Source organism: Mastigoproctus giganteus, chromosome 13 (genome assembly GCF_048544385.1).
Source record: "Mastigoproctus giganteus isolate SK-2022 chromosome 13, ASM4854438v1, whole genome shotgun sequence".
Taxonomy (NCBI): Eukaryota; Metazoa; Arthropoda; class Arachnida; order Uropygi; family Thelyphonidae; genus Mastigoproctus; species Mastigoproctus giganteus.
Genome location: NC_143587.1, coordinates 53,687,221 through 53,704,010, shown reverse-complemented (window position 1 = coordinate 53,704,010; position 16,790 = coordinate 53,687,221). Strand labels below are relative to the sequence as shown.

General features: G+C 40.8%; 1 protein-coding gene across 1 annotated transcript in view; it reads right to left on the bottom strand.

The window, feature by feature from the left end:
* Window positions 1-15,389, bottom strand: part of LOC150076059 (uncharacterized) — a 37,155-nt gene extending 21,766 nt beyond the window's left edge. Inside the window, exon 1 of the mRNA XM_090387245.1 lies at window positions 15,061-15,389. Coding sequence (XP_090243371.1) covers window positions 15,061-15,389 — 329 coding nt within the window. The remainder of the gene's footprint in view (window positions 1-15,060) is intronic.
* Between the last annotated feature and the right edge of the window lie 1,401 nt (window positions 15,390-16,790).

Genomic DNA, 16,790 nt, shown 5'->3' with positions numbered 1-16,790 from the left:
GATTAACATAAATTCTGGTCTAAATTTGGAGTGGAGTATGTCTTTGTGTTCAGAGAAACAAAAACTTCCAATAGTTACTATAGCTAACAAAAATAGCTCTTAACACCAACAAAAATAAACGAAATTAAATAGAGACAGAAAGGAGAAAAACGTAATGATCGAGAAACTCAAAGACCTTACCATTCACTGTACTAAATCTAACCGAAAACATAAGGAACATTGAAAGATCCGACTTCAAACAAAACGCCATTAAACGTCACGAATGATCTCTAAGCGCCACCTAATAGGGAATCCAGGTACTACTCGGTATAGATTTCTTTACATTTTCGCTAATAGTAGTACGCTTCGATTTAACAAAAGCGTGGACTTGTCCATTAGAATAGCCCAACGAAAAAGCCAAAATCATCACACTGGCCAACAAGTTGTAAGAAAAGCCAACGAGCTACGTTTAACGACGAACACCGCACATCTTAAGTGTCACTTTATTGCATCTCGACGCAGTTATTCGCTCCCACGTGCACAATTTAGCAAGCCTAAACAACCCTCCAAACATGACCCGCAAGTATTCGGTTTCATAGACAGTGTTTTGTTAAGGTTCTGGGGCAGAATCGCTGAGACATCCTCCATCGCGTTGGTGAGCTGCTGGTCATTTAGCGTTCTCTCTATCTCTCTGTCTCTCCTCACTACCCCACTCTCTGTCTCTCCCCACCACCCCACTCTCTCTCTCTATCAGCGCTCGACCAGGAGAAGTCCAAATGAAGCGTAAAGCGATACACGCCAGAAATTCGAACTGACTCTGCATTTCCGTGTCTGTGTGTGTGTGTGTGTGTGTGTGTGTGTGCGCGGACGCGTGCGTGTGCACGCACGCACGCACACCATCCTCCTCGTTTTGTTGCTTCTTTCTGCCATCGTAGTACTCACAGTTTCATTTGTGACCTGTTGAGTCACGGCAGAGGGGGTCAAAAGTATCATGTACAAGTCTCCTGAATGTGTGGGGTGGGTTGAGGGGAAGAGGAGGTGCGGATTGCACCAGTTAAGTTGAGCAACACGAGGGAGAGCATGGATTACTTAATTATACGACCTTTCTGAGTTTCTCAACCAAGATTTAAAACAATGAGGTAATTTTATACCTCTAAAGTATTCCCGTCTCTGGTTAGATTCGTGTTTGTGGCTGCAAAATTTATAGAAGTAATTAGAAGTAATAATAGAAACTTTTATTCTTTTTATTTGACTGGTTGTGGTTTTTAATGCGCCTATTATCGATTTAATTAAATTAATTTTCTGTTTATACTCCCAAGCGGCTGTAGAGGGTCAAATGAGTTCACAAGATGGAGAGAAAATACAAGGACATCGCCGTATTTAGCGGTTATGCGAACTTTAACCACGGTCAACTCAAACACGTGTACTTATGTACTCGCTTGCTTAACCACTTGGCTACGGATTGGGTTGTTTCTTCCTATAAAGGCTATTTTGTATTCGATTCGGTTTGGTAGAGAGGGAAGAAGATAATCGCATATATGAAAACATTTTTGCTTTGGGAAATGATCTCATCAGAGATGTCTGCCTCCAATATCAAGATGCATCTGGAATGGATTCATTACAGCATTTGATACTGCATTTGAACAGAGGTGATGCCACGATATTTTTTGTTTTCATTGAAGAGGTCTCTTAGTGGATCAAGGACACTGCATGGAGAGACAGGGGACATACATTTTATTGAGGACATGGACCTCGTTAGAATTTGCACACATCTCAATGATTCTTGTGCGAAGCCACAAAAGCCAATGCGTATTCTGACATTGAAAGAATGTGTGAACGATGCGCCAAAGCTACTAAGGCTGTGAGGTGTCAGTACGTTGTGTTTGTAGTTGCATATATTCTTCGGTCGGTTTGTTAAATACTAGACGAAAAATCCGAAATTTCTGGAAGAAAAAATGCAATTTTCCCCTGAAACCAAGCCACACTGTGAAAAAAACAAGCGGATAAAGATTCCTGGCCATTCACAGGATTTTAATTCGCCTTTTCCATCAGATGCTAGAGGACAGTGATCATATCCACTGTGCTATCTGCGTGGTCAGCTAGAGCAACTGTGTTCGGGTAGTAAACAAAATGTCAGAAGTGTTGTCAATTTGAATTCCTGGTTAGGAACAACCAACGCCGTCATAATTGGACTAACGGAAATTTGGTACCACCGAGAAATAGGAGACAACCAGTTTCGGTGTAACATATACAAAGTATTTAGGGAAGACAGACAAAAGAGGTAGGGGTATCATCTTGCTCAATGGGAAAGCAAAGAGAAAACGAGTGAGGAAGGGGTGCGTAATTGCAAATTCCTTCTTATGGTAGATTCAATTTCGCATATTGATTGGAACAATTGGAAGATAACTTCACCATGGGATTCAAAATTTTTAAATCACCTGGATTATTGTTATACCAGCATGTTGGGGCAGGAACATTCTGAAGTTGATCAATACCCGAAATACTGAGAGCATTACAGTTGACAGAACAGGAACTTTTATGGGGGGTGATGAAGAGTGAGGGCTCGATTGTTAAGCTAAGGGAAGGAGTTTTAATTTCAGAAAAGAGACTATGAGAGCCCTTTAAGCTGCTTAAAGGCAACATTATGGAAAGCAATAACTTTAAAGTTACTACAATGGAAGCTATAAATTCATATATGCCATTAAGAAAGCATGGCACGAGATGAATAGTGAGAAACATGAACAGGAAACCGACTAGTTTAATAGAAATAAAAAAATAAATAAATAAAATAACATGAAAGATTACAGAGCGATTAAAAGCACTGAAGCATATAACAGTTATAAGTTGATTTGTATCCTTACAGTGTCTGAGCGGGTAACACAATGATTATAACCACCGTTCTCCACACACCGAATACAAAAGGCCCGGGTTCGAATCCCGTCAATGACAAGAGGAAGTTTTATGGGCTTTTTTCATCCGTGGCTAAGATCATCATCAGCCATTTTCAATCCACTGCAGGATGAAGGCCTCTCTAGCAACTTTCCAGTTCCTTCTGTTTTGAGCACTGGCCATCCATTTACTACCCACAAACTCATGAATTTCATCTATCCATCTCCGCCTTTGTCTTCCAGGTTTTCTTCTAGCTCCTCTTGGGTACCATTCTGTTATTGTTTTTAGTCCATCTGTCATCATGTCTTCGAGCTATGTGTCCTGCCCAAGACCATTTTAGTTCTTTAGTTTTGATAAGATTGTCCTTTACTTGAGTTTGCTGCCTAATCCATGTGTTTCTCTTCTTATCTAACAGTCTGATTCCCAATATAATTCGTTCCATTCTTCGCTGTGTAGTTCTTAGCTTCTCTTCCATTCTTTTGGTGAGTGCCCAAGTTTCACTTCCATAAGTCATGGTGGGGAGTATACATTGGTCCATTATTTTACGTTTCAGACAAACTGGGATATTGCTCTTCAGTATGTGACTATATTTCCTGAATGCTATCCATCCAAAATTTATTCTTCTCTTGACTTCCAGCCATTTATCATTATTACAGCTAATAACTTGTCCCAGATAAGTATATGACTCCACCTTTTCAATTACTGCTCCTCCAATCATTATTTCCCTTTCCGTGGCATACTTGTTCATCATTACTTTTGTTTTAGCCATATTCATCTTTAGTCCAAAATCCTTACTAACTCTACATAACTGATTAAGATTTTCCTCTAATTCTTTGGGATCGTGGCTTATGACCACAATGTCATCTGCAAATCGTAAATGGTTTAGGTACTCTCCGTTCACATTGACTCCTTTCTGCGACCAGTCTAATCTTCTGAAAGTTTCCTCAAGGGCAGCAGTAAACAGCTTCGGAGATATTGTGTCTCCTTGTCGAACTCCTTTCTCGATTTTAAATTTCCTACTGTCTTTGTCTAGTCTAATAAGGGATGTAGCACTCTCATATATTTTCTTCAAAATCATAATATATGGAGTATCTATGCCTTGTCTTTCCGGTGCCCGAAACATTGCCTTATGCTGTATGGAGTCAAATGCCTTTTCATAATCCACAAATGCCAGGCATAATGGTGTTTTATATTCATTTGCTTTCTCCATTAGCTGCGATATTACGCGAAGGTGATCCATAGTTGAGAATCCTCTCCTAAAGCCAGCTTGCTCTTTCGGTTGATTCTCATCAAGTATTCTTTCTAATCTGTTAGTAATGACCCTTGGGAACAACTTGTAGATGTTGGATAACAAGCTAATTGGTCTATAATTTCCAATTTCTGATTTATCTCCTTTCTTATGCATCAAAACTATGATTGCATTATTGCACTGCTTAGGTTTCACACCTTTTCTAACGCACTTTATGAAGAGCCTTGCCAGTTTTTGTGTTATGTCTCTTCCTCCCAATTTTAACAACTCTACAGTAACATCATCTTCCCCCGGGGCTTTCCAATTCTTCATTTTCTTCAATGCATGTTCTACCTCATCGGGAAGAATATCGGGTATGTCGTATGTGTTGCTACTTTGCAATCCATCTTCCCCACTGCTGGTATCATTCCCTCGCTCCTTGTATAATTCTCTATAGTAGTCTTCTGCTGTTTATAAGTACACCATCGCTATTCTTCAGTTTCAGTATCATTTGTCTTTCTGTATTACTGCTCATGGCTGCTGATTTAAATCCTTTGTTTTCCCTTAATACTTGTTCTACTTTTCTTGTGTTAAATCTTCTTATGTCCTCTCTGAGTCTCTTTCTAATGGCTTTGCATAACTCAGTATACTCAATTTTCTCCCTGTCAGTGTTTTTCTTGCTTTTCATTTGTCGTCTCCAGTTCATCATGACAAGTGTTTCTTGACTACTTTTTTCTTCTTTGGATTCCTGTTTCCCAATAGGTTTCTTGGGCTTTATCACTTTCAGAAAGTTGTAATATTCCTCGTCAATATCTTGGTCCTGAGCAGTCTGCAGAAGCTCAAACGTGTTCTTAAGTTCCAGTACATACTGCTTTTTCTCCTCCTCTGTTATTTCAAAGACCTTTGTATTATTTACTCGAGTCAGTTTTTTCCTTTCCTTTCCTACATCTATATCAAGTGTACATCTTACCATTCTGTGATCACTTCCAACATTTACCTTATTCAGGACGGTAACATCATTCACAATATATCTTCTGTTAGTGAGGATGAAGTCGATTTCATTAGTTGTTAATCCATTTGGACTCTTCCATGTCCACTTTCTGTTCACCCTTTTCTTGAAAAAAGTGTTCATTACTGACATTCCTTGAGATTCTGCAAATTCCACAAGTCTTTCACCTCTTTTATTTCTTTCACCAATTCCAAAATTTCCTATAGTTCCTCTTTCTGCGCTGTTTTGCCTTTTTCCAACCTTAGTATTGAAGTCCCCCATAATAATAGTGTAGTGGGTTTTCTGCTCATCTAGAAGACTCTCTCAATTTCAGTGTACATTTCTTCAACCTCTTCATCATCATGGCTCGATGTTGGTGCATAAATCATTATAATCTTTAGCTTGTACTTCTTAGAAATCTTGAGTATTAGTCTTGACACCCTTAGTGATGTACTTTTGAATTCCAAAATGTTGTTTTTAAAATCTTTATGGACCAGAAACTCAACTCCACCTTCACTCCTTTCACTGTTTCCATTGGTATACAGCAGATTTCCACTTGATAAACTTATAAGTGATTCATTTCTTCTTCTTGTTTCAGCCAAACCGATGATATTCCAATTCACATTTTCTAATTCCTTTTCCAGCTCTAATATCCTGTCTTCACCGATGAGTGATCGTACATTATAACAGGCCAAGTTCAATTTCCGTGCATGGCAGCCTGGTCGTACCCAGAGATTCTTAGCACCCTCTGCTTCCACTCTGATCCTCTCGCTGCCGTAAGAGGGAAAGTGAAAGCTGCTGGGGACTGAGGGCCATTTGTATTGTTGTGCTCTCATTGCTGGAGGGTTTGGTCTTTTCCTCTTCACGCTGACCAGGCGTCTTGAAGAGAACCACTCTACACGTTCGTTGCTACCTAAGTGACGTAACAGGGCTTACCATCGAGAAGGTGTGCATGAGTGGATTTTAGGGAGGCAGGCCAACCGGACTTCTCCTAAATCTTCTGTAATAGAGAGATATTGGATCCATCAGTGTTTTAGGCTGAGTGTCTGATAACACACAGGATACCTGTTCCCCTCTAAGCCCCTTGGCTAAGTTAGTCGGTCACATCCAGAAAAAAAGGCAAACCGACCAGAGAACACGCGCAATTAATGGACATTTTATACATGGGTCTTCAGTGACCATAATAACACAATTTTGCTTTGTTTTTAAGGAGAAATCATTGGATGAAAGGCAAATAAAGGGAGTTAGCAGTTCTACACGTGTGTAAAATCGAAAGGAAGAGAGCAAATCGCACCTTTAGTTGTTATAGTAGAGTTTTTGGAGCATTAGCGACTAGGGTCATATTGCTCAGTATATATTGTGCGTAAATTGTGTGGTTCTGTGATTGATTTTCTGCTTTCTGGACGAAAAACCCCGAGTTTCCGGGAGAAAAAAACCATGCCACCTTCGCCTGAGACGACTAACTCAGCCATGTTGTGAAAAAGGCCCATAAAATTCCTCCCTTCATCGACCGGACTCGAACTCAGATCTTTTCACCGGGTATGGGGAGGATGGAGATTCTACCAACTGTGCTACCCACGAAGCCCACATCTTTCATGATGGATGTGGGAAAGTATTTGACTGTACAACTAATCAAATGAACACGTATGAGGAACTGAACTCTTACCTGAAATCGCTCTTCATAGAAGAAAGACCCTTCATACTGAGGAAAGGCTGCGTGATTGAACCGAGCACCGTGAAATCAGATAAATGGCAATTGCAGAGGATTGGATACTAGGACCACTTTTGAGTTTGAAGACAAGTAAGAACTCCTGGTGTTGTTGCATATACCCAATTATTTTGACCACAAAGTTAATCACGAGGGCTCCATCAGACTCATGAGCGATCCCCGTGGATTGGAGAAGCCAATCCTGCGAGCGTATCACTAATCCTGAAGGTGGCTTCTAAGGATGAAGTGGGTAACTACAGACCGATTTGTCTGATTTCATCGGTAGGTAAAATCCCAATTGCAAGGATTAAGAATGCAAGCTATATCGGTCATATAGATAGCAATAGTTTTCTGAAAGGCATGAAACAGAGCATGCTTTTTTAAAAGAAAAACCTTGTTTAACAGCAGATCTAAAATTCTAATGTATTTTGAAAATGTCACTCGTAAATTTGATGCAGGGAACACTCGTAACTTTGACATTGTGTATTTAGACTTCAGCAAAACATTCGACTTGATCTCGCATGAGAGATTGCAATATATCCAATATATAAACATATTTAATCCCACATGATCGTTAGACGAATCACAGGATGGTTACAGCACAGGGGAAAGGGTTATAATTAAGAGTTACTTTTCAGAATGGAGTAGAGTTGTAAGTGTGATCTCTCAGAAATAGCTATTCGCTTCGTTTCTGTTTCTGGTTTTCTAAGATGATGTTTATGGAGGGATACAGGTGTGATGTCAAAATTTGCAGATGATGTTGTGATCATGAGGGTGTTTAACGACCAGCATCAAGCAGTGTTCCTTAAGGACGTCTTGGACAAGTTTCAGAGACGGACAGGAGAAATTATTATGTTTTATTGCAGCCAAGTACAAGGTTTCACAATTGGAAATAATAACATACGTTTGGGGGCTAAGTGCATTAAAGATGGTGCAGGAAGAAAGGGCTTTGAGGATTACGATCCTGCCAGACATGAAACTCTCCTTGTAGTGCAAACAAGTGGGATGGTGTTCTGGCGGTGATTTATCGAGTAATTTCTTGTAGAGATAGGGAGGTCATGAAGAAAACAAGACCAGCAAAGTCCTTAGTGAGATTGGCACAAGGGTACCCATATGAACAGTCAGTTTACTTTCACCATGGTTCGATTTATTAAATACGTCAATACCCTCCCAAAGAGATGCGCTTCTCTGATTAGGTAAATTGACATATTTCAAACGCACGATGTGAGGATATGAAGTTCGCAAGAGTTGTATTGCGTCTCAAACTGTAGGATCTTCTTGACTTTGCATTAAGCCGCCAGTTCACGATATGTGTTTATAAAACGGCTCTTCAGTTGTCTCCACTATCTTAGTGCATCGTGATCCCTGTAGTCCAACTAAACGAATTTTTACAACCCCATCCCTGCTCAGTACAAATGTCAGAAATCTGTTTCACACTTTTTGCTTTGTACGAAGACCGAATCGGATACAAATTATTTCTACGTTCCCTTTTGCTCAACATATCTAAGGTTTCTCATTCATGGGTGAGTTTAATTTACAAATTAAAAGCTGCCATGTGTTGCTTTTTAATTATTGTCTTGAGTGCCACATTTCTTTTTTGCGATGTTTACGACTTAAGCAAGCTAGAAAGATCGCGATGGGATGTGCAGGGTTTCTCCAAGGATTATTCAGAATTTCTCATATTGCAAAACAAACACCATATCGTGGATCTCCTACAAATAAATATCGACCTGCACCTGAGCTTATCGCTATATTGAAAGCCAGGTGTTTTCACCCTGTTTAAGAGATAAGCGATGCTACGAGAAGGCTTTCGATAAGTACTGGCATCGCTGGGATGGATCAGAAAGTGCGCGTCCTCTTCTAGATATCGAAATACCCTTCAATAGATTACCATTTGATACCGCATTCATACTTTCCAACAGGATTCACAGAGTTTAAATTGGACCGGCTACATCTTCCGTGATAGCATACTTATTTCTCTACTTGTCAATCATTTGGAGAGATATGGATTAATTGTGAGAGTGGAGGAATTCTTGAAGTCCTCTTAAATTCTTTAAAGTTTAAACTCTTAAAGTCATTTTCAATCTGGATTTTATTTAGGAGTCTTAGAAGAGAGGGAACAGGATTTTTCCATATGATTTATTTCGGAATTTTCAGTCACCACAACGTGCAAATAGATCCGTACATACACATACACACACACGTGCGTGCGCGTTCCCCAAAAACCTCCAGAAACGACAACAACAACAAAATCGGATAAGCTGCACTGAAGGCTTTTTTCTCTGCTTTTTGATTTATTCATAAAACGTTTCCCACTCATTGGCATTGGAAAAGCAGCTCAAATTGCAATGTTCACTAATGATCTGAAACCATCGACAAATGCATTAGAATCTCTATTATCCAAGGTCAGATTCACAGGGTTTCTACAGCTCCTGTAAATCTGACCTCTAAGATAAGTCGGATAACATAAAGGGAAACTTGGAATTTGTTACAGCTGTTGTTTCTTTACATTTTGTGTTTTCTGCCCTTGAATTTCTCAAAAAACATCATATCCACCTTTACTCTCTGCCTACCGACTCACTCTAATCATATTATGATCCGACGTAGTTATACTTTTAGAAAGTTTAGTGCAATAGGATTGTAAATGAATTTACTTTTTTTTTACATTTAAGAGTTTTCGGATTATCCAAGATTTAGACCTTGCTTTTCAGATTATCCAGGATTTAGGCCTCGAGTGGTCAACAGCATGAGCGCAATAGCACGCGCTCTTTGGATGGACCACGGTTCAAGCCCTCATGACCGGTAAATACGATCGATGACTGTATTCATGATATATTGTAAACTCCGTTGACCACTAGGTCAAAAGAGTTTGACCGCCAGATCAAAAATATAGTTCGATTTGAGCGTCTACTGTATTTCCACTTGCACTTTCTAACATTACTGTAGTTATCCTTACAAACTTTCTATTACGTCTTTATATACTGAGTGGTGACTTTATTAGGTACACCAACCCTCTTTCCGAAATCCAGTAAGCCTTCAGTAACAGAACCGGGTGTTCGTACCATGCGATAGAAAGCAGGTGGGCAGATACGTAGCCATTCTGGATGTGTGCAATTCAGCGCAGAGTAAGAAAGACGAAGGATTTAAATAAAGTCGAACGTGGTGTAGTAGTTGGCCCAGATATGCCGGTATGAGTACGTCGAAAATCGCAACCTGGTTGGGATTTTCACGTACAATAAGGTGTGGTTGGTTTCAGTGTGCTAAGAAACACAAACCAGAAAGTGGTGGAAAACACCGTTGCTTGATCACAAATCCTGGATCCTGCTGTTTCACGCTAAGGGAGGACCAGATTATGGCGAGAACAGCACGACCCCCTGAACCTATCTTGCCTGGTGTCATTGCATGTTGGTGATGGTGGTTTAGTGGTGTATGGGGAGCGTTTTTGTGGTGCAATTCAGTGCGACTCATCCCTTCATGGCTGCAATGTATCCGCCTGCGAATGAGTTCCTCCATAGGGTAATTTGGCATGTTACAACGCCAAAATTTTACAAAACTTGTTCCAGGAACATAACAGTGAATTAGTAGGTATACTTAATGTCAACTTAATGTGTATGTCGTATAATCCTATTGCCCCTCAGATTTGATCGTTTACAAGGAAGATATTAATTTGCTGGAAACTAAAATTGATGAGGAGCAGTACTTTAAAAATTGTTCTGTCATTTTATTAAATACTGTGATGTTACTGTATTTTAAATATATTTAAGACTTTTTACAATTCTTTGAAGATTGAATGAAGATATAACTGTAGCTACGCTTGTTTCCGTATTAGATTGCACTACTGAAATCTAAATTCTCATGGGCGAAAAATGTATCGATCATCAATAGACATGTCCATGCTCAGGATTCGACAAATTCGGCCTTTGACTAGTATTTTACAGGCAATCTGCGCGGGTAGCACAGTGGTATCGTCACCATCCTCCCTACACCGGCTGGAAAAGGCCCGGGTTCGAATCCGGTCGATGACGCGAGGAATTTTAATGGGTTTTTTTTTTTCACTCTGTAGCTGAGTTAGTCGATCTCAGGCAAGGTTTTTTCCCAGAAACTTGGGGTTTTTCATCCACCAAAACAGGCAAATCCACCAAAGAACACACGCCATTTACAGACAACATAAGAAATTATGGGTGGCCGAAATATAACAGTTTGAGTATTTTACAGGTCAATTCAGTGGCTTTGAGGTGAAATACGAGTTCTTTGTTTCATGATCGCTGTGGTCTGTATCGTTGCCAGTATCTTAGACTTAAAACTTTCACAAAGGTACAGTTCAAACTTCATTCAAAGGAAGGCAGTCAGGTTAATTAATAACTTGTCGTTTACAATGTCTCTTTACTCTTGGTTTCATATATTCTGTTTCTGCTGCATGCCTTTTCTATAGACAATTTTCTTCTGAATGGGCATCTGGATTAGATTTTGGAAAAAAGTCAAGTTGAATGTCACTAAGAACCTGTTGTCTTCTTAATCAGATTTCAAAATCTATTCCAATTTTCAAATGGTCCAATGAAATCCCCACTTATTTGGCATCGCATTCGCTGGCCGATCAATATTTAATAAATAAATAGCAATTTATAACCAGCTACGGCTATCGCATCCAGAAGAATTTTACGAATTCATTGTAATCTTCCATCAACGATTTAGTGTGTCTCAAGAACATGTTCCCATCTAACACAAGGGGTCTCTATAATGCTCTCAATGTAGATCCCTTCAAATTTTGTGATGACAACAGCTGCAGGAATCACTCACTCAGGAACAGTTACCACTTCATGGATAAATAACAGGACACCTATCTCTAATGTGAGACAGGTTCCACTTAGTTGTCAGGGCCAGTTTTTCATAAAAACTTAGAACACACCTGTCAGACTACCAGTGTTAACCGCATGATGAAGCTTCCATTGCGCTTTCAGAAGAAATGTTATTGAAAATGCCCTACAAACCTTCTATAAAACTGCGTATTTCCTAGCTGAATCTGAGACATCTCCCTCCACGAATATTGTTCATTGCGCCAGAAATTCCCAGCGCATGCGTAATTTCGACAAAGACATACCAATATAAAAAATCTCGTGGGTCTGCTTGTGCAATAACAATACGTTAGAAGCCAATATGGGTCGTGAATCATAACTTAGAATTTCAATGTTGAACGGTGATGTATGGCCCATCAGCAATCATTTTTGTGGTGTCCTGGAAGGCGTCACAAACTCCGGAACCTGTTCAACAAACCATAAAGCAGTTAGTTTATGTCTCATCCATGACGTCTGTGGAAAGCATGGCAGAGCAGGTTCCAGAGTCCATTGGATCATCAGTCAGTAAGTTAACTGTCCGTAAGGCTTCATGGCCTTGAATTCTATGGTAGGACATCTGCACATAAGGCCATTATTACAGTCAGTAATGAGAAACGACGTTTGGAGTGGTGTTGTTCATGATTATTCTGGAGCACATCTTCATGTGCTCCAGAATAATGGGGAGAGGGCTCTGGAGTGATGAAACTCACTGCTCAATTTTTAACTCCAAAGGACCGGTTTGGGTGAGAAGATTACCCGCAAAGCGCTTCCTGTAAGAGCGCATCTTCTAGGCTATGATGTTACTATTAGTAAATCAACTATCCGCTGGCTGAAGGCAACTTTTCGCACATAGTACCTGCAACCATCCTTCCTCAATTTGAATTTATGCCCACTAACGTGTGTAATCCGAGCAAGAGGAAGCGGATTCTGTCAACATTAAACTTACTCAATGCATCGAAAGCCTTAAACACTTCAATCAGATCACTTCGCAAGTGCCTGGTCTCCATACGCTTTACTTTGCAGAACTGAAGTTTTTCTTGGGAAGAACACCTCTTTGAACGATTTCGTTCCTTTTCTCTGCACCCTTTTCAATAGATCAATGTCCTTCCTAAAATGAAGCTTCCAAACCTATATGTAGTACTCAAGATGCTGCTTAAAATCGCATGCAATGGGATAATCACGTACTTGTCGCTGCTGGAAAATTTCTTGTATATCATTGACAGAATCCTATGAACTGTCTGAACTGCTCAGAGAACTTCACTGCTGAGTACATAATTACCACAAAAGAGAGAAATCTAAGCATCCCTTTCCTTTTCCACCATCTTGATTTACCAACGCTAAACATCAATTTCCACTTCTCAGCCCATCTACATAATTTCTCTACGCCTTAGTATAGCATACTGGCTGTTGACTACCCATTAACGTCCCTTCCAACCGTTAAATCATCAGAACCTTAGACATTAAACTTGATATGCCTTCATCAATATCGTTAATAAATATTGAAAACAGTAAGGGGACCCAATTACTTCTGCCATTCAACCATTCTTTTATCCATATCAGTAAGTTGCTACTAATGCCACACTGCTCCAATTTGTACCGCAGTCTTTCGTGTGGAACAGTATTTTTTGCATCCAGTCCTTTGTTACTGCGTCATAGTAGCTAATCGATTAGTCAGACAAGATCTCTCCTTAATAGCCCTCGTGGATGGAATCGCCTTCTTCCCCACACCGGATGGAAAAGACCCGAGTTAGAGTCTCTGCGATGACGAGGAGCTTTTGAGGGCCTTTTTCACAACGTGGCTGAGTTAGTTGGTCTCAGGCGAGGGTAGCATGGTGTTTTCTCCCGGAAACTCGCCTTGTTTTTCTTCCAAAAACAGCAGATACACCACAGAACACACGCAATTTACAGATATGTTATATAGGTGCAATACAGCCTACGTCGTTGATGCGCCTAAAACCCTATTGCTTGTTCCACGAGGACCGGAGGAGGCCTTGAATCCCCCGACACCTTGCTTTCCATTCTACTGCATGTTCCAGTAGAAGCACTGCCTAGAAGCATATCCTTGCGCCCCTTCTATTTAAGTGTGTCCTATACCTGTAAAAACAGTCTCTCCTCTTAACAAGCACAGAAAAACCGTGAAAAACTGTACCTCACGAGCCTTGTACACTCTCTTCAGAGCCGGATTAATTGACAATGCTCTCATCATGTCTGGGCAAACTCGAGACACTTTCAAATTTAATCTTAACTCGCGTCTTTTTTCTCAACATTGTCCTCTCAAATTTAGCCACTTCCATAGATACCCTGGTCCTTTTCCCGCGATATATTTCAGTTGGTTTGGACTTGATCCGTTGGTGTTAGTAGCCGAAGTCCATGACCCACTTTGGTGTTTTGAACAGTAATGCGCTACCTACATTGTTGGTGTACTGCGCAAACGAGCCTGTCATTATCAGCACAACAACTCGCCATGTCATACAGCGAGGATCATACAGGATTAGTTTATGGACAACGCCTTCAAAATGTTGGATTGACCTCTAGACCTAATCACAATTAAAATGTTTGTGTGACAAATTGTAGCGTTGGATCATCTGGCTATGGTGGCTGTTTTGCAGAGGGAATGGCAGACACCTATCAAGGTTCCTGGAAAATGTGCCTAGGGGGTTGTGATAAGGGTGACCTAATATTTTTTTATTTTGGTGTACACCTTGTAGTATAGCACTACTGCTCCTTCCCACCTGGCTACCGAGGTGGGCGACCCTACTACAGAAGGAATACTTTTTTTGTGAGGTATTCCATTAATTCGAACAGAAATAAACCAAAGATGGCTTTTATACCTATAAAAAAGTAAAAGGTGTTCTAATAAATTTGCATATAATAACTATTACTTCAGAAAGAGCTAATTAAAGAAAATAAATTTCCCTTTTCATTATTTTTACATAAAAATTACAAATCTTTGGAGAAAAAAATATAAAGAATGATGCGAATAATAAATTCCAATCTTGCGTGACGCCATGGCATTTGAATGGTCAAATTATTGGCAGGATTATTTTTACCATTAGTAGGAAGGGGAGGTTGTGCAATCTACAGAGGACGAATATGTTTTAATCTTCGTACTCCCTCGTGCTAACTGTTGATACCTCCCTTTAAAGCTGTACCCTGCGATCTATCCCTGAATTAAAATGATATACAAAGTCTGGATCTTTATCTGTGACGTCATAGACTTTTAGCGCAGTCTCATTTAGATTTCATGAAGACTGAAATGGCTATTTTTTTTTTTTGTTTTTGCTTTTTCCCTTACAAGTAGAGTATTCGAAGTAGAGTTTAAACTTCGTGAAAGTACAAAGGAGGTCACAAAAAACAAGAAAAGCATTTAACTAAGGGGGGAATTCGCGCAATATAAACGGGGAAAGTTGAAAAATAGATTGAAAAGCGCACTTACCACGCATTCCCCTCTACGCAATTGTCTACAACGTAACTGGGATCGTGAACCCGGTTCGTGGGGTCCCAGTCCGGTCTTCCTTGCTTCGAGTCCATTTGTCTGGCGTGGCAACAGACGTGCGTGGAGAAGCCCTCGGTTCCATCTAGTGGACGGTGGTTGCAGATTACGGAGTCTATCGTTCTGCAAGGGTCGGGCCGTCTGTGTCGGACGTACTTCGTGTCCTTGACGCAATCCGATGCGGAGGAGGTTGTTCCCGCAAAGACAGACGTTCTCCACTCCGAGGGCTGCACACCGCATGTCACTTTGTCCTTTCCCACTCCTCCCTCCATGGCGAGTTGTGACTGCAAGAAAAGAAATGATGCCAATTAGCTGCGGGCGCTTAAAACTGCGTTTTTTTAGAAAGGTTTTCTTTTGGAAAAACCAGAGGGGTTTCCGAAGTAGACAAATCTACTTTGGAATGGACGGGGTCGATGGAATCCGCCTTAGCATCCGGACGGATCGAGGGTGAGGGGGGGGGGGAATTACCCCTAGAAAAGGTCAGAACTGGAAAAAAGACATTTTTGATGTTTTAATTCCAGTGTGGGACTTGAAGCACCCCCATTCTGTTAGCGAGCATCTTCTGCCCATCTTACGACTGCGGTTGCTTCTCACAAGTTTCAACAGATTCGTGAAATGTCTCGTAGCGAAGAGCAACAGATGTTTGAATCACGGCATAACTATAAGAGACAGAAGAGCAACGGGTAGATGGGGGAGAGAAACAAATGATACGTAAATGTAGAGGGAGAGAGCGAAAGACAAAAAAGAGAGAACACTGCCGGGGATAGACAGCCTAACAGATACTGACAGAAAGAGAGAGAGAGAGAAAGAAAGAGAGACAAATATATATATCGAGAGAGAGGGATGGAAAAAGAGAGATAGACAGCCACAGGATGAACGAGTGAGAGAGAGAGAGAGAGAGAAAGACAGATAGGGAGAGAGAGAGAAAGGAGAGAGGAAAAAAGAAAGAAGGGAAGAGAGAGAGAGAGAGAGAGAGAGAGAGAGAGAGAGAGAGAGAGAGAGAGAGAGGCAGATCGAGAACAAGAGGGAAAGAGCGGCTAAAGTGAAGAAAGAGGGACGTAAAAAGAGGAAGAGAGAGAAAGGCAGACAGGGAGGGAGAGAGAGAGAGAGAGAGAGAGAGAGAGAGATCGAGAAAGAGAGACTGAAAGAAAGAGATAGACAAAGAGACGCAGAGAGAGATAGGTCGGGAAGGAGAGACAGGGGAGACAGAGAGAGAGAGAGAGAGAGAGAGATAGACAGACAGAAACAAAGAGTGATAGATCAAGAAAAAGAGACTAACAGAAAGGTAGACAGGAGCGAGAGAGACAGAGAGAGATCAAGAAAGAAAGGAAAGAGAGAGAGAGAGAGACAGAGAGAGGGAAAGAGAGACAGAAACGAGAGAGAGAGAGAGAGAGAGACAGAGAGAGAGACAGAGTGATAGATCAAGAAAGAGAGACTGACAGAAAGGGAGACAGGGGAGAGAGAGATCGAGAAAGAAAGGAAAGAGAGAGAGGGGGGGGAGAGGGAGATCAAGAAATAGAGACTGACAGAAAGGGAGACAGGAGAGAGAGAGAGAGACAAAGAGAAGTTGTTCTTATTGAGAGCTATTGGCACAAGAGCAGCGAAAGAGAGGGAAAAAATAGACAGGCAAAGAGACAGAAACAGAGAGCAGTAGATCGAGAAAGAAACACTGA